The sequence below is a fragment of the Cervus canadensis genome, chromosome 10 (assembly GCF_019320065.1).
Source record: "Cervus canadensis isolate Bull #8, Minnesota chromosome 10, ASM1932006v1, whole genome shotgun sequence".
NCBI classification, from domain to species: Eukaryota; Metazoa; Chordata; class Mammalia; order Artiodactyla; family Cervidae; genus Cervus; species Cervus canadensis.
The window spans coordinates 45,164,453-45,192,300 of NC_057395.1; the positions used below are offsets into that span (position 1 = coordinate 45,164,453).

Here is a 27,848-nt window from a genome sequence, read left to right on the forward strand (position 1 = left end):
TAAGCAAAATCAAAACAGTCCAACAAAAATTAAGTACAATAGATTGACCGGTGAACAAAGGAAACCAAAAATTATATCTACCAGAACAAAACTAATTCAAGCACAAACTGTAAAACAAAACTAAGCAAGGTGTCAATTGGGGAATAAAGCAATGAAAATAAAACTAACAAATATGTTGAGAGGAAAGGAGAGAAAGAAAAGGAAGAAAGACTAGATATGCAAAGTTAAACAGAAGTAGATAAAGAAGATTTTTATACATTAAAGATTAACTGAAAGGGGAGAAGAACAGTAGGAAAAGGAAACAAAGGAATAAATGTAGAAAAAATAATAATAGGTTTAAAAAACTAAACATTAAAATTTAAAAAAGAGAAAAGAAAATAAAAGAGGAATGCTCCACAGAACTGCAAAAGCCCAACATAGAGGTAAAGGTTTATGACAACAATAAAAAAATGTGACTGAGGAAAAAGGGAAAAAAAAAGCTCAAAAGTTTAATTAAATTTCTTAGTGACAATAAAATTGACAACTATAACACAGGGGGCAAAAAAGGAAAACAAAGAAAATCCAAAAGAATCTACAGAACAAGTAAAAAATAAGAATAATAAATGCTTTTCTTGAGTCACTGCTGTCAGAATCCTTCCCCTTGCTGGAAATCACAGTCCACCTCACCTCCCTAGGATGCTCTCCATCACTGTACTGATCTCTGGACCTGCTGTGGTGGCTGCTCAGATTCTAATCTGGTCCTACTCCTGTGTGTTCTTGCCTCCAATGTCCACAGCTATCAGAGCTAGTGCGTTTTCTTTTGTGGGATCTCTCAGTGGCCTTTTATGTATTCCACAGACACAGAGTCTGCTTAGTTGATCATGTGGACTTAATCTGCAGCTTGTACAGCTGGTGGGAAGGTGCTGAGTCTTCTTCCTTAGCCACACTGTCCCTGGGTTTCAATTGTGGTTTTATTTCCACCTCTACATGTGGGCCGTCCACTGGGGTTTAGCTCCTGAGGCTGCCCTGGAGGGCTTGGGTTTGCCCCTGTGAAGGCCAGGTGTGGTTGTGGTGCAGCTGCATGGGTTGCAGGGGTTCTGGCAGCACCAGGTACTCAGGGGAGTTGGTGTCTAGGGTAGTAGAAAATAAAGTGCTCTAGAAAGGTATGGCAACCAGTGTTGGCCAATACACTCCAGTATTCTTGCCTGGAGAACCCCCTGTCTGACAGAGAAGCCTAGCAGGCCAAGTCCACAGGGTCGCAAAGAGTCAGACAGGACTGAAGCGAGCCTGTGTGCATAAACACAAGAATTTTTTTTTTTTTTTTTGCCTGGGGCAGCTCTACCACAGTGAGGGTTGAGTGTGAAGGTGGTGCAACTGCTTGACTTGCAGGGACCCCAGTGGCACCAAGTGTGCAGGGACATGGATTGCCTCTGTGGCAGGAGTTATGGCCCTATCAGGGTCTTTTATCGAGCCTCTTGTAGCTGGCGATCAGAAGACCTCTTTGGCTAGTCTTTGTCCATAGCTCTGCCCATTCAGGCACATAGAGGGCTCCCTTGCCTGGGGTCCTTCTTTGTTGTTGGACACATCAGGCACTTAAAGGGGCATCATGGGTCCTACTCTGTAGTTCAGTGTTCCAGGGGTTTGAAGGGCCAGCCTCTCTGCTGTTCATCTGCCGATGCTGGTGTGTGGGGAGAGAGAGAGGCTATGGTGGTGGCTCCACCCCTTATGCGTGCCTCAGCAGTATTGCCTTGCTTCCATGGCTGCCAGGTTTTCCTCCACAGACATTTCCCAAGACAATCTCCTCCCTCACATACGCTCAATCTGTCTGTCTCTCGACAGTCAACAGCAGCTCTCTCACTGAGATTGCTCCACAATCACTAAACTCCTGCTCCCAGCCACTGTCCCTTCCAGGAGACCCTCATTCCTGCCCAGCGTATATATGGCTGTGGCAAGGACTGTCTGATTCTCATTCCATTTAGGCTGTCACAGATCAGCTGTTTCACTCTCAGACTTAAATGTTTCTCCTCTGACTCAGATAATTGCCCTGCTGGGGGGATCAGACACCTGCTTCAGTTCCCCCACCCACCAAGTGCAGGTCCAGTCCTACTAATACTCCTGTTTTCCCCCCTAGTTCCTATGTCTTACTGACTTTTGTGTGGTTCTATATATTCTTTTCCACTGGTCAGGTCCTCCTGTCCACTCTCAGCTGTTGTTCTGCATGCACTTCTGTGTCTGAAGGTGTATCCCTGATGTATCCATGGAGAGAGATGTACTCCACGTCAACCTACTCCTCTGCCATCTTGTTATCGCATGGTCAGCATTTGATGAGTTCTTCATTCATTCATTGATTTACTCAACAGAACTTTATCAAACACTTTTAATAAGAGAGTGTCTTGTCAATACATAAAGCAGACAAGAATGAAATGAAAGTAAGAAGTGTCTTGAGGTGACAGTCTAGTGGAGGGTGAGGATGACGAATGAAATCACAAGTCTTTAGCTGTTACAAATGGATCAATGCCCTTTGGGAGATGACTGTCCACAGAATCTTGCATTTCTGACACCTGATTGCAGAGGCACTGACTATCCTTCTTGCCATACTAATTCTTATTTGTACAAAGAACAGCCTTGCAACATACACAGTGGCACCCTCCAGAGAAATGGAGGGTGTGTTTACTGTCCAGTATTATGAAGAAAACATCTCCATCCAGAGAAAGGGCAGGCATGCTGAGTGCTTAGTGCAGTTTGTCCGGGGCCCCTAGACTTAAACTTTTCCTCCTATAGTCCAACCCATGGCCTGCTTAGGTGTCACCTGGTCCCACCACTTCAACTTTTAGAAATAAGGAGTCTAGGATGAACCTTGCTGTGGTGAACATATTCACAATATATATGTACATCAGATTAAATGGTAACCTTTAAGACTACACACTGAGACATGTCAACTATGTCTCAGCAAAGCTGAAGAATGATATTCTTACATTGGCTATGGCATATATTGTGGGTGATAAACATTCTGTCTTTTGCCAGCATTCGTGAAGCCGGGGCAAGGTGAATTGAAGGCCTGAAAGTCAGGTTAAAATCTTATATCCGTCGTGAATTCTAACAGTGATATGGAGAGAAAGAAAGCAGGGAGGGGAATGGGTCATGCTGGGAGATGGGAGGGTTGGGTGCTCTTACAAGATAGTTAGAAGAGATGTCACTGAGATGGATGCGCTTGAGCAAAAGTGAAGGCAAACAATGGACACGTGGGGCACAGAACAGAAAACCTAAGTCCAGGAATAGGGCTTCCGTCTCATTTAAGGGCCAGCAAGTTGGTTGATGTGGGTGGAGTTTAGTGAGGGAGGGAGACAGGAGCTGAAGATGAGGTCAGAAAGCCAGTGGGGCTAGGGGGTCTGTGTCCTGTAGGCTTTTGAATGGACTTCAGGCTTAGAGAAACAGACAACAATATTTCAGGTTTCGAGGAGGGTAGTTACATGAGCAGAAGTTAAAAAAAAAAAAAAAAAAAATCACTCCAGCTATTACGGTGCTGCATGCTGCAGTCCATGGGGTTGCAAAGAGTTGGACATGACTAAGCCACTGAACTGAACTGATTGGGCTTCCAAAATCTGTGTTTTTTTCATCATAATACAAGGCTTCCCAGATGATCAGAGTAAGTTCTATAGCAATGAAAGAGAGTATCTCATTAGCTCTGTCATGCAAATATTTGATAAACCTTGGTGGAACTATTATATATGAGATTGATAACTAAGATAGCCGAATCATGTCTTCCAGTTCTTATGTTCTATGATTTCCTGATTCTATGATAAGCTAGGAAACCTAAGTGGAAGGTCAGTGTGTGTGTGTGTATTTTTTCTTTTCCTTTTTTGTAGATCTAAGGCATATCCACTCTATCTGGACCTTGCTCAGGGTATCTCAACTGGTCTTTTTAAGAAAAAAGAGGTTCTGCTTTTTTTCCAAACAGCTATAAAATTTGCCTCCAAGTCACGATAACCTGACTATTGGCTTTTAATCTTAATGACTTCCCTGAGGGAATAAAAGCATTTGCATTTCAGTCCCTACTATTCTGGCACATAATACATTCTTGCATGCATTTATAATTCTTCCATGCACCTTCACATAGGTTCTCCAAGGTTAGTGCTTTCCAAAATATCATTTCTATGTTTTATGTCATATGGGGGATATGGAATAAGTTCTGGTGGGCCTCCCAGGTGACACAGTAGTAAAGAATCTGCCTGCCAATGCAGGACACACAGGAGATGGAGTTCAATGCCTGGGTCAGGAAAAATTCCTGGAGGAGGAAATGGCAACCCATTCTAGTATTCTTGCCTGGAATATCCATGGACAGAAGATCCTGGCAGGCTACAGCCCATAGGGTGGAAAAGGGTCAGATGCAACTGAGTAACTAAGCACAGGTGTTACATTGTGGGGTACAAAAGGAGGAAAAAGAATCCTCTTTTAGGGCTCTACAAAACTTCAGGTGAGAGATAATATTGACCTGGACCATGGAATGAGCGATCAGTAAACGTGGTCAGAAGTTATTAGAATAGGGATATATTTTAAGAGCAGAGTCAACCAGAGTGTATTTATGGACATAAATGAAAGGAAAAGGGAATCAATTCCTTGCTGGAGGGGTCCTTGGTGGTGCGGAACATGGTTCCCTCCCATTTCTGTCTTCTTCAGTTCAAGTCCACCCTGCAGCCAAATCCACAAACTGGACTTTTACTGACAGGGAGCTAGACCGACTTCCTCTTTGTTTTCTCCTGTATTCCTGGGTGGGCCCAGGAATTTGCATTTTTATAAAACTTTCAGAAGTAAGTTGAATGCAGCTATTCTGTAGACATATATTTGGGAGGATCCTTTTATTGATTTATTTTATTTTTTAACTTTTTATTTTATATTAGAGTATTTCCAATTGACAATGTTGTGATGATTTCAAGCAGATAGCAAAGGGACTCAGCCATATATATTCTTGTATCCATTTCCCCCCAAAACTTCTCTTATGCAGGCTGCCACATAATATAAAGCAGAGTTCCCTGTGCTATACCGTAGGTCCTTGTCAGTTATTCCTTTTAAGCATTGCAGTGTATGTGTCCATACCAAACCCCTAAATATCCCTTTCTCCCATTGGGAAGACCTTTTAGAGTTTGAGTCATTTATGGTTTTTTCTTTGGCGACATCTAATAACACCTAACAGGTGTAGTTTATGAGTCATTACCTGCTTCTTTCTTCATAAAGAATCTAACATCCCCAAGGCAATGCACTATTGTCTAACCATTCTTGTGTTCTAACCTTTGCTCCAGTCATACTGCATTCTGACTCTTCTAATTGCTAAGTAAACATAGAAATCAAGCAGGGGTTGATATAAGTTCAAATCTTATCAATTAAGAAAATATGGTTGTTACTGAATCGCTTTGTTGTATGGCAGAAACATAAACAACGTTGTAAAGCAATTTTCCTCCAACTTAAAAAAATTAATGCATAAGAAAAGAAAATGTTGCATAGTTCTTGGCTATAGGGAATGGATGAGTGAGCTTTACTTAATAGGGGCAGGCTTTGTGTCTTTGACCCTGGAACTGAACAAGAATTGCAAGAGCAGTTTTGCATCATTTTGCCAAAACCATGTCTGTGTACATGTGACAGTGAATCTAGTGTTACCTGGATGGTGAGTAAAGTGGTGTCCCCCTTGGATCCACTAGATGTGTTGTGTACCTTAAATGTGTTGTGTATCCATCAGGTCAGGGTTCATCTCCAAAAGGGAAACTAAAGATGCTTTAGAGATGATGAACACAGACTTGACTGAAAGCAACTTAAAAAGTTTGTGACCAAATAATAAGATGAATGACCCTGAATTTCTGTATATTTGAGCAGTATTCCTTGGTATGTTTCTACTGTGAGTGCCAAAATTCACACATGAAAGCTTCCAGATACTGTTTGAGAGAGACTTTCTGTGACCTGATATGGGATCTTTTCTCCCAGCACGGTCCGAAGTTGTCTTCTAGCCACACATTGTTAGGCGATTGTATTAAGACTTTTTTCTTGTTTCTGTTTTGTATCAATAATTAGACATTGAGACCTCGAAGCAGTAATCCTCTCTTTTCCCTCTGTAGCTGGGCTGACCACCATGCAGGCAGCTGGACCTGAGGACTTGGGACAATGGGTGTCTCTGTGAAGCTAGTCCCTGAAGATGGGGGTACTCCCAAGTCTTTGCTCTGTATCTAAACCAGAGTATGTTCTTCAGCTACAATTTTCCAAGAAAGATCAAGATCTTCCAAGAAGAAGGAATAACTGTATTTTCTTCTTATTCATCTGAATTTGTGGGTGGAAATCACGAACACTGTATTGAGCAGAATTTTCTAGTTATCAGACCAAGAACAATAGTTGTGCTTGCTCCAGGACATGAAGAAATTGTTCTCATTGAAGACGGAGTAAATGAACACCCAGCAGATGTTGAAATGCACATCACCTAAGAAGAGATCTTTGAATGTTTGCTTGCGAATCTGAGCATTTCTTATACACTATTATCAACCCCTTCTATAATAAAGATGTTTATGGATGTAACACTTTATTCCTGTTGTGATCTGATCACATTTATTCTGTAAAGGCAGGAGGAGAAGGGGACGACAGAGAATAAGATGGTTGGATGGCATCACCGACTCTATGGACATGAGTTTAAGTAAGCTCCAGGAGTTGGTAATGGACAGGGAATCATGGTGGGCTGTGGTCAATGGGGTCGCAAAGAGTCAGACACAACTGAGGGGCTGAACTGAACTGAACTGAAGAAGAGCTCCTTGAACACGTCCTTGAGAATCTGAGATTTCTTTTATATTATTATCAGCTCCTTCTATAATAAAAATGCTTCATGGTGTAGCACTTTATTCCTGTTGTGATCTGATCATACTTATCCTCTGATTGTGACTGGCTTTCAAGTTTACTCAAACTCTGAGATCCGGTAAGTGCAAGAATAACAAGATGAAGAAGAACAGGTGGTGGTTCTGAGATGTGGAGGGGAGGAAACAGAAACAGGAACCAGGGGACGTGACCAAAGCACCTGGGCCACTGTCACCTGGAGCTTACCATCATCCTGTCCCCACAGTTACTATGGTTTGGGATGCACGGTGTAGAAAACTGGAGTCAAAGAGAAACAGAAGAGAAACAGAGGTGGCCACTAGAGGGTGGGGAGTGAATACATCAGAGTGCTTGTTGTGATGTTTGTGGAACAATGTGTTTCCATTCCTGGGTGTCAGCTGTTCATATAAAGACTATCACAATTTCTACCATGTCATGTCTGCTGGTTGGGAAACACTAGGACTAGGTGTAAACACTAGTTCAAGGTATAAAAACTAGTTCAAGTTATAAAAACACTAGTTCAAGGTATAAATCCAAATGCTGTTAGAAAGTGCTTTGAATTCAGTAGGGAAGAGAAATGGTGGTAGTCAACACAAACTCAGAATGAGTGAAGAAATATAAAAGCTATACATTTTTCTTCAATAGGCAGGGATAATCAAAAGATTAATTATGGAAATAGACAGCAAGGAGATCCAACCAGTCCATACTAAAGGAAATCAATCCTTTAGTAAATATTCATTGGAAGGACTGATGTTGAAGCTAAAACTCCTATAATTTGGCCACCCGATGTGAAGAATTGACTCATTTGAAAACACTCTGATGCTGGGAAAGATTGAAGGCGGGGGGAGATGGGGATGACAGAGGACAAGGTGGTTGGATGGCATCACCAACTCGATGGACATGAGTTTGAGTAAACTCTGGGAGTTGATGATGGACAGGGAAGACAGGTGTGCTGCCGTCCATGGGATCACAAAGAATCAGAAATGACTGATTGACTGAACTGAACTAAACTGAAAGCATTGAGGTGTAAAGGTCACCAAGAGAATTTGGCAGTTGAGCCAAGTGATTTGAGATAAAGTTTTAGGGTGTTTCCAGGAAGTTCCACTCCATTAAGCTTTATCATAAATGTGATTTGCAGTTTTTTTTCCCATTCCGTGGATTGACTTTTCACAACCTTTGTATTAAATTTCCTTCATGCAAAAACATTTTGAGTTTTGATGAATACTGATTTACCTGTTTTTTCTTTGGTTGCCTGTGCTTTGGTGACATATCCAAATCTAGTGTCATCAAGCTTCTCTTCTAGTTTTTCTTCTAAGAGTTCCATATTTGTGTCATGTATGTGTGAGTCTTTGCTGCATATTGAGGTTTATGTGTGTGGGGAGTGAGTGTGTTCACAATTGGGCACCTGAAACAAGTGCAAAATACCCAGTCTTTGCAGATTTGTGCCATGTCCTGACTGGCCTTCACTAGTTAACTTGGCATGCTTTAGTCCTGGGATTAGCCCAACAGTCAAGCTAAGGGCACTCAGTTCATATCTGAGTGAGTCAGCATCTTGCCTGGAGGAGGTATGCCTCTTTGATTCCCCTGAATGTATGGCTGTTTTAAAATGCCCTCTATCTCCAAAATCCATACCCCAGTTCTACTCAGGGCTTTATATGCTCTAGTCTATGCCTCCACCCTTACTTCCTTGTCCCTGGCACCATATAAATAGTCTCCCCTGCAACAGTAATGAGCTATTCCAGCTGTTCTTCAGTTTAAGCCTAGGTTTAGGTGAAACAGATAACAGTCTTTGGGCAGCCCCCAAACAGGTTGGAACACTGCATTAAGGTTTTACTGATCAGTCTGGTTTGCTGGAGGCAGCTGGGAATTCTTATAGATCAAGACTTCACTGTTCAAGTCAGGGGAGAGGTAAGTGTGAGAAAAAACACAATAAAATGTCCTTCCTCTCAGTTCTGGGATTTTCCTGATTGTGTGTTCAACGTGTTCCTATAGATTTTGACTGTTTGACTGATTTCAGGGCTCCTATGAGGTTTTTCATCTGGTTTCTGATTGTTTTCTTGCATTTCTAAGGGAGAACTCAACACTTCCTAGCTCACCATTTTGCTGACATCACTCCAGGTGTTAAATTTTATTTGACTTCACAACACCCCATTGTATCAATGTATCTTGATCTCCCTAACTCTTTCCATATTTGTTACAGTTTAACTTGTGTACTGGTTCTTCATTTATGACTAACCATTGAGCAAGATAGTAAAGTACATGAACTCGTTATCATTTCCATTATGGTATCTTTCTAAAAGTTATGTAACTAAGTCAAAGGATTAACCCCTGTAAGGGTCTGTTTGCACACTGCACATGGTATCCAAAAACTATTAATAATTAATCTCCAATAAACACTTTGTCAGAATGTGTGGGGTTTTGATATTCTTTTCAGAATCTCAACACTGTTGGGTCTGGATAGCAACATAATTATGCTGGCGGGAAAAGTAAAAAGGCAATTTTATTTTCCTTTAATTTTCTCTATTAAGAAATAATATTTTGTAAAATGTTTATTAATCATTCCCTTCGATTCTGTGGTTCTGTGAATGTATGTATGGTAAAAGAGTTAAATTTTTTCAATTGATGTTTGATAAATATTAAACTTAATATTGGGAAAATGAAAAAAAATTGTATGGAAGTTTCTAGTCTAACATTTGGTCAATAATTGTTCAATCTCATCATTATATAATTTAAGATTGCATCAATAAAGAAGCAAACAAGTTAATTGGCTTCAATCCTCTTCTTATGCCCTGGGTATTGGTTTCACCTTGCCCCTCCTACAATGTATCTGCTAACATTGGAGAGTGCAGCTGGGGCGTGACCATCCTGGTGTTTATCAATTGTGAAGACAGAAGGGAAAAATCAGAACCTGCTTAGTCAGAGAAATGGCAATGGATCCCCAAAACCAGAAGAAAGTGAAGCTTAATGATGGCCACTTCATTCCTGTTCTGGGATTCGGCACTTTCGCACCTCCAGAGGTAAGAGTAGTGATTTGGGGTTGAGATATAAATAGTAAGTGGAGGTAACATGAATGGAAGAGAACTTGGTCTGTCAAGCACTGAGCTCCTGTGTGACTCTGGGAGGATCTTGTTGTTCCACTAACCAGGCTAGAACCATGCCCTGTGAAAGGGGAGAGAGCATCCAGTCTCCACTCTGCATCAGGGTCTGAAGCTGTGCTCACCTGCAGATTTCTCTCAGTTCCCCTCCAGTTTCCACCTCTTTCACAGCTTAGCAGAAGAAGTGAGACTCGGCTGTCGAGAACACTGACTGTCAGCTGTTTGGCTTTGAGGGCAATTGCAATGGTGGGGTTTCTCCGTATATTTCATTCCAGAACTCTTCCCTCCTTCCAAAGTAGTGTTTGACCCAGAGCAGTGTTTGAGGTGGAAGGTTCTGAAGATAAGGTGACTGAAATCTAATGGGAGCGACTTGCTTTTCTACTGGGGGATACTTGCTCAGTCCAGGCGACACACAGCAGCTATGCTTTGCCTTGTGATTCTGTTTCTGCTTGGAAACTTTTCCTTATGGGAACTATAGTATCATTTGAGGCGATAGGCTACAATCTTACAGGTCAGCCTTTGTACTCTATCCTTGGGTTTTGTAGTGTCTTTTTATTAGAGTATAGTTTTCAGTCCTTGGGCATGAGATGGACCAGTGGACAAGTCTCTAGACTGGAAGCCAGAAAATTTGCTGTCCATCTTGTCTTTAGAGTATGTAGTTGTGACAAGGGACTGGTCTTTAAACTTTGAATCTCACTTTTCTAATTTATAGAATAGAAGAAAATATTCAGAGATGTTTTGCAGACAAAAGACAGCGATTGTTCACTTTGCAAAATGTGATGAGCGGAGGGAAGGGTCCAGCCTAGTACTGAGCTCACTGGTTCATTCCTCAGTACATACCACAAGGCATGCAATCATCAGGAAAACCAAGACTAGACCCAACAGGGGGAACTTGGACCAACCATCTACCCCCTTGAAACATAAAGATCCTGAATTGCAGAAACATATTGAAATATTATTCAGCTTGAAAAGGGAAGTTAATTCCACCATTTGCAAACATACAGATGAACCTGGAGAATAGTAAGCAAAGTGAAATAAACCAGAAATAGAAAGACAAATACTGCATGGTCTCTTCATAGGTAGAATCTAAAAAATTGAACTCATAGAAGCAGAGTGTAGAGGAATGGTGGCCAGAAGCTGGGGACAAGGTTGGGAAAAATGGGAAGATGTTGGTCAAAGGTCCAGACCTTTTGTAATGCGATGAATGTCTGGAGACCTGATGTACAGCATGGTGACTATACTTAATATAACCGGTTATATTTTGAAATTTTATAAGAGAATAGATATTAAGTATTCTCACAAACACTCCCCAAAGTTAGCTATGTGAGATGAAGGATCTGTTAACTAGCTTAATTGTGTTAATCATTAGCAATAGATAGTTACAGGAGAACAACACTTTGTACAGATTGAATAGATACAGTTTTCCTTTGGCGTTTTCTGTGTGATGTACTGGTAGACACAGGTCTTAGAAGCTTTCACATGGTTTCTTGATGCATTTCAGTTCAGTTCAGTTGCTCAGTCATGTCCAAACTCTTTGTGACCCCATGGACTGCAGCACGCCAGTCGTCCCTGTTCGTCACCCATCTGTTAGAGCCTGCTCTAACTCCTGTCTATCGAGTCGGTGATGCCATCCATTATCTTGTCCTCTGTCATCCCCTTCTCCTCCTGCCTTCAATCTTTCCCAACATCAGGGTCTTTTCCAACGAGTCAGTTCTTCACATCAGGTGGCCAAAAATTGGAACTTCAGCATCAGTCTTTCCAATGAATATTCAGGACTGATTTCCTTTAGGATTAACTGGTTTGATCTCCTTGCAGTCCAAGGGACCTTCAAGAATCTTCTGCAACATCACAGTTCAAAAGCATCAGTTCTTTGATGCTCAGCTTTCTTTATGGTCCAATTCTCACATCCATACGTGATATTGGAAAAACCATACTTTTGACTAGACAGTCCTTTGTTGGCAAAGTAATTTCTCTGTTTTTTCATATGTTGTCTAGTTTAGTCCTAGCTTTTCTTCCAAGGGACAAGCATCTTTTATGTCTTCATGGCTGCAGTCACCAACTGCAGTGATCTTGGAGCCCAAGAAAATAAAGTCTGTCACTGTTTCAATTGTACCCTCATCTATTTGCCATAGATGTTTATTGATACCACCGTTAGGTAATAGGATCAGTAGTTTGGTGAATGGTGCTTATTGGTACCTCTTTTCCCCCCACATATTTGTATCTTAAATCTAGTACATGTCTCCTCTCACCATACCCCTCCCCAAAGTGAATGATCATAACTTTCTCATCACTGGTGTGTTCAAATTTTAATTTTAAATTAAATCACTTTACTTCCTGAACCTAGACCAGAGCAGTGTGATTTAATGCAGGGTAATGAATCAGGGCTTCCCTGGTGGCTCAGATGGTAAAGAATCTGCCTGAAACGTGGGAGACCTTACTTTGATCCCTGGGTTGGGAAGATTCCCTGGGGAGGGAACTGGCAACCCACTCCAATATTCTTGCCTGGGAACCCCATGGACAGGAGGCTCATGGGGTACAGTCCAGTCTTGATGTTTTTATCATTCATCTTGTACCTTTGTTGATTTTGCTTCAGACGTCTCACAATATAAATCCTATCCATGACTACAAGTTTATTCTGAGTCCTTTGGGTTCTTCCAGCAAATCACTAAAACTGGTGGTGGACTTGGGGGGTCTTCTGATGCCTGTGATCAACCACTGATCATCTGGGGTTGAAGGGTTCCTGGGTGCCCATTTAATCACTGACCAGGAACGTTCAGGGAAACTGTCATGGGTCCATCACCACACATACAGAGCTGAACAAAGTCATGAAGAAATGTTGGTTCTTAGTAAGATCAAGCTTCTCTCTTGGCAATCTCTTAATCATGTGAATATTCAACAACTGCTTTTCTTGCTTACATAGGTTCCTAAGAGTGAAGCTCTGGAGGTCACCAAATTTGCTATAGAGGTTGGATTTCGCCATATTGACTGTGCTCATTTGTACCAAAATGAAGAGCAAGTTGGCCAGGCCATTCGAAGCAAGATTGCAGATGGCACTGTGAAGAGAGAAGACATATTCTACACTTCAAAGGTGCTGTGTGTGTTGTGTGTGTGCACGTGTGTGCAAGTGACTGGGGCAGATGACAATTGCATCATAGGACCAGTAGTTTGCTGTACAGTGCTTATTGGTACCCCCTTTTCCACACATATTTGTAACTTAAATCTAGTATCCTTCTCCTCTCACTGTGCCCTCTCAAAGAGTGTAATTATAACTTTCTCATCATTGCTGTGTTCAAATTTTAATTTTAAATTAAAGTCACTTTGCTTCTTTGAACCTAGAGCAGAGCAATGTGGTTTAGTATGGGCTAAAAAATCAGGGCTTCCCTGGTGGCTCAGATGGTTAAGAATCTGTCTGAAATGCGGGAGACATGAGTTCAATCCCTGGGTCGGGAAGATCCACTGGAGAGCGAAATGGCTACCCATTTCAGTATTCTTGCCTGGGAATCCAATGGGCAAATGAGCCTCGTGGGCTACACTCCAGGGGTCCCAAAGAGTCAGATGCAACTGAGTGGCCAAAACTATACTATATTTACTTAATGAATCAGAGAACCTGGGAGCAGATTATAGCTTTTCTTATCCTCTGGGAGGCTTCTTGAATTTCTTCACATTCTGAATCTCAGTTCTCAGCTCCAACAAAAAGAGCATTTGAGAGGCACTTTTTACTTTACACAAAATCTAGCCAAAGTGTCTTGAATTATGTTCTTCTCACATTAATGTGTTCAAAGCAATTTTCCCTACAGTTATGTAAACAAGATAGTAATTAACTTTGAGAAGATGGATTGTTTGATCAAAATAGACTAAGTTTGTGCTTTTACACTCTATCAAGCATAATTCAGTTGATGTGCATGGTAATTATTTGATAAAATTATTTATATCTTGATTCATTTCATTCCATTGTGAAAGATATACTGATGACAAATTCAATCAAATAATGAAATTTACATGGCTAGGTTAGATAAAGAACGGAACTCAAGAAGAAATGGAATGGTTTTTCCCATGGTCATCTCTTTCTAATGAATAATAATGCCTAATTATTAAGTGAAAGAAGACAAACACAATTACATACAGCAATCGTTTCCACAGCTTCCTTTGTTTAATCTCTGCAGGTTTGGTCCACTTTCCTTCGACCAGAGTTGGTCCGACCAGCCTTGGAAAAGTCACTGAAAGATCTTCAACTGGAATATGTCGATCTCTATATTATTCATCATCCAGTGGCTCTGGTGGTAGGTGATTTGTGTGATCAGTTCTGTTTAATTTCTTGGGTCAGAATGTCTATAACTTGCATTGATGGTTGACAAGATTTTTCTTAGTAGGTTTGAAGGAATGATTACACTAGAGTAGAATCCCGTAAATAATCATTTGTCATCATCATTTTGGGGAGGTTCTTTGAGTCTCTTACCTGCCTCCAATAGAAATGAGTTAAATAATCTGAGTGTCTCTGCCTCAAAATCTTGAGGAAGTAGAAAGAGGCAAGTTCTGTGCATGACGCTGATTAGGACTCAGAGTCTGCGGATCTCACTACAGAGTTCAGTGTGGAGTGCTGAGCACTGACACAGCCTCACATCTGTACAGGATGAGGCCATTTCATCTCTCATCCTTTCATGTTTCATGGATTTGGTGGTGTCCTTTTGGGTGGATCTAAACCTCACAGTCTTCTCAGGACTCGGGAGACCTTGCCTCCACTGTCGCCTGTGTTCACAGTGACCTTTGCAGACTGTACTTAGCCGTTAAGAACTGTATTATGCGGAGGGGAATTTTCCAGTTGCTTCATTGGTTAGGACTGTGTGCTTTCATTGCTGAGTCAGGGTATTTTGGGGCAGTGGGTTCAATTTCTATTCAGGGAACTAAGATACAGCAAACCCATGGCACAGCCAAAACAAAGTAACAAGAACAAAGTCTATTATGCAAAACTCACTTTTAGAATACAGAATTCTACTCAAGTCATCCTTTGCCAAAGAGTGTATTGGACTATGTAGATGGTAATTCCCATCTACATAGATTTAAGGATTCATAATATTTGACAAAAATATCTGTTTTCCTATTCCTTATAATGACAACACTCTTGGTTTGCTTTATCTCAGCATTTTCCATGGGTGGCAGAATGACGTTGATCTGTTCAAGCCTCATAGTCCAGAATATTTGAGAGTATGTCTGCATATTCCACATAGCTTATCAGCCTAAAGAGAAGCTTACTGGTTCATGTGTATGCCCTGAAGCTATCAGATGTTCAGAGTGAAAAGGAATTTTTATATTTAGTCCAGGTCAAGATTGCAATTTTTATGCCAGCAGTAAGGCATAATTTACTGTCACTCCCTGAACAATAGAGGCATTTTGCAAGAGGAAAGTATAAGGGGCAGAAAAAAATTCACTTAAGGCACTGACAGTTCCCATGAGAATGTAAGAAAATTACATCTTTAAAAATATATAGTATGTATAAGAGATTAATGGAAAACTGTCTCCTAAAGGCATTGCTGTTAACTCCATTTGCAAATCACTTTGCAAATATTAGTATGCAGAATGTAATGGAACCTCACAGAGGTTTAGCATCCTAGTCCCAGATGTGCCTGGCAGGTTGGCTAAATGTGGAGAAATTATTTGGTGACATCTCTGAAATGACTGCTTCTATTCCAGCCAGGTGAGGCAATTCTGCCAACAGATGAAAATGGAAAACCAATATTTGACTCAGTGAATCTCTGTCACACATGGGAGGTGAGTCTGGGGAGGAGAGAACCAGGGAAGGAGCCAGGAGAGTGGACCATTTCTTTCTCACATCCATTTCTTCCACCTGTGAGAATGGGCTGTGGACCATCAGACTCAGCAGTTCATGAATCTAAGGGCTGGGATGCTGGGGTTGTGGGGAGGGGACCATTGCTGAAATGTTCACAGAGAGGAATGAAATGGAGAATTTGGGACAGTGTAGACAGGCATCTCTTTCCTTCCATGTGATTGTCTTCTCCAGGGTTTTCTAAGGATGAGATGCTACTTCTTCTTCTTGTGTCATGACCTTCTTCCCTTTTATCTTCTTGCTAAGCAATGCTAATTCTTGACCAGAGACCCTCTTAGCGATTTTTCAGCATTTCTTATTGCTATATTGCCATTTCCAAGTGACTGCTCACTAACCCTCCCTCCTAGGCCCTGGAGAAGTGTAAGGATGCAGGGCTGACCAAGTCCATCGGGGTGTCCAACTTCAACCACAAGCAGCTGGAGAAGATCCTGAACAAGCCAGGGCTCAAGTACAAGCCCGTCTGCAACCAGGTGAGAAGCTCAGCTCCTCTCCCTCCTGCTCTTCAGAACCTCCTTCTTACATTGGAACCTGATGTCTGTCTGTCCCTCCCCCCTGTTCATCCGACCTTTGTGAACAGAGGATTCTACACAGCTGAGCCTGTGTCTGGTCCATGTGAATAAAATCTGTAACAATATCTTTGATAAACTCTGGGTGGAAAAGTTGGGGATGGCTTCCTGCTCAATTGTGGTGGGGACTGAGGGAATATAATAGAGGTGAAGGAGGTGAAATTCCTCCAGAACTTAGAGGAAGGAGGCATTTCCCTGAGCTGAAAGCATGACCAGAAATCAGGTGTGAATGTGCTCGGATGAAACTGTGTACAGGAAGGAAGACCATGAAAACATGGAATGGAAAGTAAATACAGAGAAAAACCAAGTGAGACAGGTGTTAATGGTTTGTGTGGGGTTTAGATGCCTAAATCCTTAGTCTTGGTGTCCCAGCTTCAACAGTACAGAGAAATGTGCTGGAGACGATGAAAGTCACTCAGGTTAGAGCATGAAGTAAATGCTTATGTTGATCCTAACAGTTGATAAAAGAGTTACTCAGGAATTAGAGCAGACCGTGTGATTTCAGTTCAGTTCAATTCAGTCGCTTAGTTATGTCTGACTCTTTGCAACCCCATGGACTGCAGCATGCCAGGCCTCCCTGTCCATCACCAACTGCCAGAGCTTATTTAAACTCAAGTCCATTGAGTCGTTGAGGCCATCCAACAATCTCATCCTCTGTTGTCCCTTTTTCCTCCTGCCTTCAATCTCTCCCAGCATCAGGGTCTTTTCCAAAGCGTCAGTTCTTTGCATCAGGTCGCCAAATTATTGGAGTTTCATCCTCAGCATCAGTCCTTCCAATGATCATTCAGGATGATTTTCTTTAAGATTGACTGGTTGGATCTCCTTGCAGTCCAAATGGCTCTCAAGAGTCTTCTCCAACACCACAGTTCAAAAGCATCAATTCTTCAGCACTCTGTTTTCTCTATGGTCCAACACTCACATCCATACATGACTACTGGAAAAACCATAGCTTTGACTAGACATTCCTTTGTCGGCAAAGTAACATGTCTGCTTTTTAATATGCTTTCTAGGTTGGTCATGGTTTTTCTTCCAAGGAGCAATCATCTCTTAATTTCATGGCTGCAGTCACCATTTGTAATGATTCTGGATCCCCCATAAATAAAGTCTCTCACTGTTTCCATTGTTTCCCATCTATTTATCATGAAGTGATGGGACTGGATGCCATTATTTTCATTTTTTGAATGTAGAATTTTAAACCAAATGTTCACTCTGTTTCACTTTCATCAAGAGGCTCTTAGTTCATCTTCACTTTCTGCCATAAGGGTGGTGTCATCTGCATATCTGAGGCTATTGATATTTCTCTAAGCAATCTTGATTCCAGCATGTGTTTCATCCATCCAGGCATTTCACAAGATGTACTTTGCATATAAGTTAAATAAGCAGGGTGAAAATATACAGCATTGATTTATTCATTTCCCATTTGGAACTTGTCTGTGGTTCCATGCTTCCCTGATGGCTCAGACGGTAAGGCATCTGCCGCAATGTAGGAGACCTGGGTTCAATTCCTGGGTCGGGAAGATCCCCTGGAGTTAGAAATGGCAACCCACTGCAGTACCCTTACCTGGAAAATCCCATGGATGGAGGAGCCTGGTAGACTACAGTCCATAGGGTCACAAAGAGTTGGACATGACTGAGTGGTTTCACTTTCCTTTCCTGTTGTTTCATATCCGGTTCTAACTATTGCTTCTTAACCTACATACAGATTTCTCAGGAGGCAGATAAGGTGGTCTCGTATTCCCATTTCTTGCAAAATTTTCCAGTTTGTTGTGATCCACACAGTCAAAGGCTTTGGCATAGTCAATAAAGCAGAAATAGATGTTTTTCTGGAACTCTCTTGCTTTTTCAATGATCCAGCAGATGTTGCCAATTTGATCTCTGTTTCCTCTGCCTTTTCTAAATGTAGCTTGAATATCTGGATGTTCACCGTTCACATTCTGTTGAAGCCTGGCTTGGAGAATTTTGAACATTACTTTACTAGCGTGTGAGATGAGTGCAATTGTGTGGTAGTTTGAGCATTCTTTGGTATTGCCTTTCATTGGGGCTGGAATGAAAACTGATCTTTTCCAGTTTGGTGGCCACCGCTGTGTTTTCCCAGTTTGCTGGCATACTGAGTGCAGCACTTTCACAGCATCATCTTTTAGGATTTGAAAGAGCTCAACTGGAATTCCCAACACTTCCACTAGGTTTGTTCCTAGTGATACTTCCTAAGGCCCACTTGACTTCCCATTCCAGGATGTCTGGCTCTAGGTGAGCAATCACACCATCAAGATTATCTGGGTCATGAAGATCTTTTCTGTATAATTCTTCTGTGTATCCTTGCCACCTCTTCTTTATATCTTCTGCTTCTGTTAGGTCCATACAATTTCTGTCCTTTATTGAGGCCATCTTTGCATGAAATGTTCCCTTGGTATTGAAGGGTTGTTGCTGAACCACGAAAAGATGCTGGGATTCTTGACCTCCGGAGGAGAAGAATTCAATCCGGGGCCAGAGAGGAGGCTTGATTGTTCAGTACTTTTGTGTAATAAAGTTTTAATAAAGTATAAAGGAGATAGAGAAAGCTTCTGACATAGGCATCAGAAGGGGATAGAAACAGTACCCCACTCCTTCTAGTCTTCAGCTGGATGTTATATAGTCACTAGCAGTTTGTTAATGAAAGAAAGGAATGTCTTATAACTCAGAATGGCACCAGACCCCTCATCCATAAGATTATTTTGGGATAATCTTGGCACCAGAGAAGTCATCCTGGGCCATAAAACCACTAACTTGAATCTTGTAGATGGGCAGATTACCATACAAATAGTTTCATTTACATAGATTAGGGGAACAATGTCTGAGTATAACATAATTGTTTGTCAAGTAGGTTCTGAGCTATTAGGCAGAACGGACTTGAAGATAGAATCTGGGGTAAATGCATAGTACATGAACATAGCTTAAGATGAACATTTCCATAAGAAAAATGCATTGGTTAACTTATGGTTTGAGAATAGTTAACTTCAGGTGAAACCAGGTGTCATTATGGCAACACAGTATTTTAAGAGAAACCTTTTTAAATTTGTATAGAGAAGGGAAGAAAATATTGTTAGTTTCCTCCTGCCACTTATGAGAGATAAAAATGTCTGACACTTGCAACCTATTTCCTCCATTTGGAGGCCCCGGGCCTTCCTGCCTGTTACCCTCTCAGTATCTGTAATTTTCTTGAAGAGATCTCTACTCTTTCCCCTTCTATGGTTTTCCTCTGTTTCTTTGCATTCATCACTGAGGGAGGCTTTCTTATCTCTCCTTGCCATTCTTTGGAACTCTGCATTCAAATGGGTATATCTTTCCTTTCTCCTTTGCCTTTCATGTCTCTTCTTTTCATAGCTATTTGTAAGGCCTCCTTAGACAACCATTTTGCCTTTTTGTATTTCTTTTTATTAGGGATGGTCTTGATCACTGTCTCTTTCACAATGTCATGAACCTCTGTCCTTAGTTTTTCAGGCACTCTGTCTATCAGATCTAATCCTTTCAATCTATGTCTCACTTCCACTGTATAATCATAAGGGATTTGATTTGAATCATCCAAATGGTCTAGTAGTTTTCCCTATTTTCTTCAACTTAAGTCTGAATTTGGCAATAAGGAGTTCATGATCTGAGCCACAATCAGCTCCCAGTCTTGTTTTTGCTGACTGCATAGAGCTTCTCCATCTTTGGCTGCAAAGAATATAATCAATCTGATTTTGGTATTGATCATCTGGTCATGTCCATGTGTAGAGTCTTCCCTTGTGTTGTTGGAAGAGGGTGTTTGCTATTGTTAGGTAGTTAGAATAGGGAAAAGGAGTCCAAAATCGCGGTGGCTAAACGACAAGGAAGGGAAAAGCCCGTGAAAATAGAACAGAGGACGGTCAAAAGGAGGTCCCAGGAGCGGAGTGAGGACTTCAAGTAGAACAGCACTTCTGCCCAAGTCCAATTTCCATACAGCAGGCCCAGGGGGAAGAAAAAACCATATAAAAAGAGGAGCCAAAGGGTGCTGTCTCCCTCTCTCTCTCTCCCACGCGTGTGTACACTCTCTCTCTCTCCCACAAAATGGGGTGCTCTTCTCTTTGCATCTTTGGATCAACGTGCCCTCACATCTCGAAGATGGATTTTCCTGCTATCTTCTAAATAAAATAGAGCTGTAACACTGAGCGGTAACACTGATTCTCCTAGAGCTATAACACGGTCCATTCGAGACCTGAGAGCTATAACACGGTCTCTTCAAGACCCAAGAGCTGTGACCTGCTGAGGGGGCTTTAATGTCCGTCACTCCAAATCTTTGTTGTGACGAGACAAAGAACCGAGGAGCACACACCACAGAGATCATTCTGTTGTTTTTGAGATTGCGTCCAAGTACTGCATTTCAGACTCTTTTGGTGACTATGATGGCTACTCCATTTCTTCTAAGGGATTCTTGCCCACAGTAGGAGATATAATTAACGCTCATTTGAGTTAAATTCAGCCATTCCAGTCCATCCAGTCCACCTATCCAATCCAGTCATGATTCCTAAGACGTTGATGTTCACTATTGCCATCTCCTGCTTGACTACTTCTGATTTGCCTTGATTCATGGACCTAACATTCCAGGTTCCTACACAATATTGTTCTTTACAGCAACGGACTTTGCTTCCATCACCAGTGACATCCACAACTGGGCGTTGCTTTTGCATTGGCTCTGCCTTTTCATTTTTTCTGGAGTTATTTCTCCACTGATCTCCAGTAGCAAATTGGGCACCTACCGACCTGGAGAGTTCATCTTTCAGTGTCCTATCTTTTTGCCTTTTCATGGGGTTCTCAAGGCAAGAATACTGAAGTGGTTTGCCATTCCCTTCTCTAGCAAATCATGTTTTGTCAGAACTCTCCACCATGACCTGTCCATCTTGGGTGGCCCTACATGGCATGGCTCATAGTTTTATTGAGTTATTTATACAAGGCTATGGTCCATGTGGTCAGTTTGGTTAGTTTTCTGTTATTGTGGTTTTCATCTGTCTGTCCTCTGATGGATAAGGATAAGAGGCTTATGGAAACTTCCTAATGGGAGAGACTGACTGAGCAGTATGGCAGGTCACTGTTGGTCCATACCTCTGCAGGAGATACTCAAACACAGTTCTGGCTCAGTCTCTGTGGGGTCTCTGTGTCCTGGTGCTCACAAGGTTTGTTTGAGCCGTCTGAGGTCTCTGGAGGGTACGAGGTTTGATTCTAAATGTGATTTTGCCCCTCCTACTGTCTTGCTGGGGCTTCTCCTTTGCCCTTGGATGTGGGGTATCTCTTTTTGGTGGGATCCAACATTATCCTGTTGATAGTTGTTCAGCAGTGAGTTGTAATTTTGGAGTTCTCACAGGAGAAGATGGGCACATGTCCTTCTACTTCACCGTCTTGTAGACTTGTAGGCTCATCATCCCTTGAGGCAACATTTTTCACTGGGACTGTTTCATGGGGGCTTGTTGGTTAATATTGGGTACCAAAAATGCAAATTTTTCTTTGTCTTGTGGGGCTAAGGGGATTGTATAAAAACAATCTTTAATATCCAGAACTATAATTGGCCAATTCTGAGGTATGGCCGAAGGGGATGGGAGTTCAGGCTGCAAGATCCCCAAGGTTTGCATTACTGCATTAATAGCTCGAAGTTCATGAAGCAGCCTCCATTTGCCCTATTTTTTATGGACTGTGAGAACTGGAGTATTCCAAGGACTAGTACTCTCCTCTATGTGTCCTGCTTGAAACTGTTCTTCTACCAAGTCTTGTAAATGTAGAAGGTTCTCCCTTGCTAGAGGCCATTGATCCACCCAGACAGGTTTATATGTAACCCATGTTAGAGGTGTGGCATGTGGTGGCAGAGAAACTTTGGTGGTGGTTTAGTCACTAAGTCATGTCTGACTCTTGTGACCCCAATGGACTGTAGCCTGCCAGACTCCTCTGTCCATGGGGTTCTCCAGGCAAGAAAACTGCAGTGGGTTGCCATTTCCTTCTCTGGGGTATCTTCCTGACCCAGGAATTGAACCTGGGTCTTCTGCACTGCAGGCAGATTCTTTACCAACTGAGCTATAAAGGAAGCCCAGAGAAACTTTAATGGCCCTCAACTAGCCCTTTTCTGTCCAGTTTTGGCTGAACAGATAAAGGAGAAGTTCTCCCTATAAATTCTTTCATAGCTGTTTTGCTGGTTGGCATCCCATCCTTGCCATCATATGATCTGCCTTTTCCTCATTGGAGAGGACTAGGTGCCAATGGGCAAGCAGATCTCTGCCCCATAAATTACAGAGAATGTCTGCAATAAAAGGTTGGAACTGAGTAAGTTGTTTGTTGGGCCCTAGGCAAGGAAGAACTGTTGAACTTCGAGCAAATTGTTGAGTTTCCCCCGAGCCTGATTATCTTTTCCTGGGGTTCAGTCAAGGGCCAATCAGCTGGCCATTGAGGAGAAGTAATGATGGAAATGTCAGCCCCAGGATCTAAGAGTTCAGAGAACATTTTTCCTTGGATTTTAGCCTTACATGTGGGCTGATTTGAGAATATTTGTTGAGTAAAGCACACTACTTGGTCACCTGTGCTCCCAAATCCTTGTTCTCCTCTGGTGACAGGATTATAGGTGTTAGGGGCAGCAGAAATTGCTTGGGCTAGCTTGCTTGGTTTGTGAGCCTGTGTACCAACATTTTGACACTCTTTTTTTTTTTTTTCCATTTATTTTTATTAGTGGGAGGCTAATTACTTTACAATATTTTAGTGGTTTTTGTCATACATTGACATGAATCAGCCATGGATTTACATGTATTCCCCATCCCGATCCCCCCTCCCACCTCCCTCTCTACGCGATCCCGACACTCTTGAACAAAATCAGCAAGGCTGCCATCTTGACGAATAGTGTTAACGGTGGCCTTGCAATCTTTACTGGCATTTTTATAGGCTAACTGTTTTAACAAAATGTCCTCTGCTGTAGGACTATTAATTTGATGGTTGACAGCAGATGAGAGCTGGTCTACAGATTCAGCGAAGTCTTTTCTGGGTCTCTGTAATATTATAACAAATGAACTGGTAGGCTCACTGGGTTCTCATACTGTCTGCTCTTGCTTCAGCAGAATTTTGCAATCTGTACATATGCTCCCACCAGTATACCTTCATAAGTCAATTGGGCTGTTGGACTGATATACTGCCCTGTGCCTATGAGCATTTGAAAAGTAAGATTATCTATTGGCCAAATTAGTACAGGCTAGCTCTTGGCACAACTCAGTACAAGAGGTAAAAATCTGTAAACTGGGGGACCATGTAAAGCTGTTTTGGCTAGCATTTTAACATCATAAGGAGAGCATCTCCCATGCAAGCAAATTTCCAACAGCTTCCCTGTATGTATACAGAGAATTGACACCATTCAGTCTAACACTAGATTTAGTTCCTTTGAAACCTGATGTCAAAAGTTTCATGGGTTGCAATAACCTGAGTGGGATTATTGGGGTTGGGCCTGTAATTGATAAGGAAAGCAAGATGTTCCTCAATGTCTAAAGCACCCATAGGAAGGTCAGAGGCCATGGCCTGCTGAAACCATGTCAGCGGCTTATCCTCCCGAGACATTTCTGGACACAGTGGAGCTGGCGGTGGTGGAAAATTGTCCTTGAGCTTGGGTGGCAAAGTGGCGGAAGGGTTAACAAAATGTCTGGGGACACTGTCTTCTCACATTATTTCTCAGTCTGTCAAGGGTATAGGACTGATTGCACTAGCCCCCAGGTGGCAAATACAGTCATGGGTATGCGATCTCCTTTCCTGTATGCTGTTTTCAAATTTTCTCCCACTGGATCCCAATTTTCAATATCTAGAGTGCCTTCTTCCAGAAACCAAAGATTATGTTTAACCATCTCTCTTAGCAATTGTGTCGATGGCTCCTCTTTCACCTGCACTCCTGCAGTCCAGAGAAGGTGCCTCAAAAGCTGGAGATGGTGTTTCTCAGCTCATGTTTCTCAAATCCTTCCCCACAGATAATCCTGACTTAGACAACAAGGGACTTCCCACCCTTAGAGTTTGAGGGCCTGGTCGCGATCCAGGCATCTCATCTATAGCTCACTGTCTTCACTTTGAGTATTTTCCCTGGGGGGAAACCTTCCCAACTTCAGGTCCCTATTCAGGGGCCCCCTGCCATGTCCAGCACAGAGGGCAAGAAAGACCTGAACCAGGGGTGAGCGCGTAATGAAAAGACAGACACATCTAACTTGCAAATGGGGGATCAGGGGGCCCTCCTGCTCTCCATGGCAGGAAGACAAGAGGGCTTCTTTCAGCCCGCACTTTTATGGGCAGAAGTCACATGAGATCACTAGGAAATAGCTATACTGGAGAGTTTGATCAGCGCACCATAAACAGGAAGTAAAGTTGAGGCTCTGCTGTTGATCAGGAACATTTGTTTTGTTTCCACGGGGATGCATGCAGGGGCCAGCAGTGAAGCAGAGCAGAGAGCATGCCCAGCCCCAAGTCTGTCCATTCAGCATGCTTACTAGCACAATCACGAGGGCACAGTTTGCCACACCCTCAAGCCACGGGGCAGGTTCTGGTCTCTGCTGTGCCAGGCTGCAACAATATTTTGCTCACCAGGGTCTGATTGTGGTTCACATGTCCTTTTGAGTCATCTTAAGCTCTTTTAATGTAAAATGGTCACTCAATCATTGTGTTACCAAGATATACAGGCAAGGTTTTGACAACTATATTGTATTTATTATTGTTATTTTGTGATGCTAATTAACTTGTTTCTGTAATCCTAGATTATGTAAATTAGTAGTTAAATCTGAACTCCTGGAAACATTAAGGTTAAATATTTTGACAAGAAAATGTTAGTTGCATGCTTTGTCTCTAAATGAACCCGGGTAGGAAGTGCATGGTGACAAGTTGTCCCACTGTGAGTGACAGTACATTAGTTCTTCGTGAAAAGTAATTATTAGCTAGATATTTTATTTGGAAATGTGTATTTTCCCTGTTGAAATTATCTAGTCATCTGTTGAATGATAACTATCATCAGGGGAAGTTTGATTTCCCCCAAGTTTTCATGTAATGGTTGAGAATCCATTGAGGACTTTCAACTGAATTAACTATTTCATTGGAATGTTTTTCATTATTTTCCATTTTTTTTTTTTGATTAGTTGGAGGCTAATTACTTCACAACATTTCAGTGGGTTTTGTCATACATTGATATGAATCAGCCATAGATTTACACGTATTCCGCATCCCGATTCCCCCATCCCACCTCCCTCTCCACCCGATTACTCTGGGTCTTCCCAGTGCACCAGGCCCGAGCACGTGTCTCATGCATCCCACCTGGGCTGGTGATCTGTTTCACCATAGATAGTATACATGCTGTTCTTTTGAGATATCCCACCCTCACATTCGCCCACAGAGTTCAAAAGTCTGTTCTGTACTTCTGTGTCTCTTTTTCTGTTTTGCATATAGGGTTATCGTTACCATCTTTCTATATTCCACATATATGTGTTAGTATGCTGTAATGTTCTTTATCTTTCCGGATTACTTCACTCTGTATAAGGGGCTCCAGTTTCATCCATCTCCTTAGGACTGATTCAAATGAATTATTTTTAATGGCTGAGTAATATTCCATTGTGTATATGTACCACAGCTTCCTTATCCATTCATCTGCTGATGGGCATCTAGGTTGCTTCCATGTCCTGGCTATTATAAACAGTGCTGCGATGAACATTGGGGTGCACGTGTCTCTTTCAGATCTGGTTTTCTCAGTGTGTATGCCCAGAAGTGGGATTGCTGGGTCATATGGCAGTTCTATTTCCAGTTTTTTAAGAAATCTCCACACTGTTTTCCATAGCGGCTGTACTAGTTTGCATTCCCACCAACAGTGTAAGAGGGTTCCCTTTTCTCCACACCCTCTCCAGCATTTATTGCTTGTAGACTTTTGGATAGCAGCCATCCTGACTGGCGTGTAATGGTACCTCATTGTGGTTTTGATTTGCATTTCTCTGATAATGAGTGATGTTGAGCATCTTTTCATGTGTTTGTTAGCCATCTGTATGTCTTCTTTGGAGAAATGTCTGTTTAGTTCTTTGGCCCATTTTTTGATTGGGTCATTTATTTTTCTGGAATTGAGCTGCAGGAGTTGCTTGTATATTTTTGAGATTAATCCTTTGTCTGTTGCTTCATTTGCTATTATTTTCTCCCAATCTGAGGGCTGTCTTTTCACCTTATTATAGTTTCCTTTGTAGTGCAAAAGCTTTTAAGTTTCATTAGGTCCATTTGTTTAGTTTTTGCTTTTATTTCCATATTCTGGGAGGTGGGTCATAGAGGATCTTGCTGTGATTTATGTCGGAGAGTGTTTTGCCTATGTTCTCCTCTAGGAGTTTTATAGTTTCTGGTCTTACATTTAGATCTTTAATCCATTTTGAGTTTATTTTTGTGTATGGTGTTAGAAAGTGTTCTAGTTTCATTCTTTTACAAGTGGTTGACCAGTTTTCCCAGCACCACTTGTTAAAGAGGTTGTCTTTTTTCCATTGTATATCCTTGCCTCCTTTGTCAAAGATAAGGTGTCCATAGGTTCGTGGATTTATCTCTGGGCTTTCTATTCTGTTCCATTGATCTATATTTCTGTCTTTGTGCCAGTACCATACTGTCCTGATGACTGTGGCTTTGTAGTAGAGCCTGAAGTCAGGCAGGTTGATTCCTCCAGTTCCATTCTTCTTTCTCAAGATTACTTTGGCTACTCGAGGTTTTTTGTATTTCCATACAAATTGTGAAAGTATTTGTTCTAGTTCTGTGAAAAATACCGTTCGGTAGCTGATAGGGATGCATTGAATCTATAGACTGCTTTGGGTAGAATAGCCATTTTGACAATATTGATTTTTCCAATCCATGAACACGGTATGTTTCTCCATCTGTTTGTGTCCTCTTTGATTTCTTTCATCAGTGTTTTATAGTTTTCTATGTATAGGTCCTTTGTTTCTTTAGGTAGATATACTCCTAAGTATTTTATTCTTTTTGTTGCAATGGTGAATGGTATTGTTTCCTTAATTTCTCTTTCTGTTTTTCATTGTTAGTATATAGGAATGCAAGGGATTTCTGTGTGTTAATTTTATATCCTGCAACTTTACTATATTCATTGATTAGCTCTAGTAATTTTCTGGTAGAGTCTTTAGGGTTTTCTATGTAGAGGATCCTGTAATCTTGCAAACAGTGAGAGTTTCACTTCTTCTATTCCTACCTGGATCCTTTTACTTCTTTTCGCTCTGATTGCTGTTGGCCAGAACTTCCAACACTATGTTGAATAGTAGTGGTGAGAGTGGGCACCCTTGTCTTGGTCCTGATTTCAGGGGAAATGCCTTCAATTTTTCACCATTGAGGGTGATGCTTGCTGTGGGTTTGTCATATATAGCTTTTATTATGTTGAGGTATGTTCCTTCTATTCCTGCTTTCTGGAGAATTTTAATCATAAATGAGTGTTGAATTTTGCCAAAGGCTTTTTCTGCATCTATTGAGATAATCATATGTTTTTTATCTTTCAATTTGTTAATGTGGTGTATTACA

At 41.7% G+C, this 27,848-nt stretch overlaps 2 protein-coding genes across 4 annotated transcripts in view; both read left to right on the forward strand.

Moving 5' to 3' along the window:
• Positions 1 to 6,541, forward strand: part of LOC122447959 (dihydrodiol dehydrogenase 3) — a 26,205-nt gene extending 19,664 nt beyond the window's left edge. For both annotated transcript variants that reach the window (XR_006271463.1, XR_006271464.1), the window contains exon 10: positions 6,084 to 6,541. The gene's annotated coding sequence lies outside the window, so the exon portion shown is untranslated. The remainder of the gene's footprint in view (positions 1 to 6,083) is intronic.
• A 2,032-nt stretch (positions 6,542 to 8,573) lies between these two features.
• Positions 8,574 to 27,848, forward strand: part of LOC122447958 (dihydrodiol dehydrogenase 3-like) — a 28,199-nt gene continuing 8,924 nt past the window's right edge. Inside the window, exons 1-6 of one of the 2 annotated variants that reach the window (XM_043478753.1) lie at positions 8,574 to 8,730; positions 9,665 to 9,839; positions 12,838 to 13,005; positions 14,081 to 14,197; positions 15,606 to 15,683; positions 16,107 to 16,229. In XM_043478753.1, coding sequence (XP_043334688.1) covers positions 9,747 to 9,839; positions 12,838 to 13,005; positions 14,081 to 14,197; positions 15,606 to 15,683; positions 16,107 to 16,229 — 579 coding nt within the window. In that variant the 5' untranslated portion in view covers positions 8,574 to 8,730; positions 9,665 to 9,746. The remainder of the gene's footprint in view (positions 8,731 to 9,664; positions 9,840 to 12,837; positions 13,006 to 14,080; positions 14,198 to 15,605; positions 15,684 to 16,106; positions 16,230 to 27,848) is intronic. The other variant, XM_043478754.1, reaches the window with a different exon arrangement.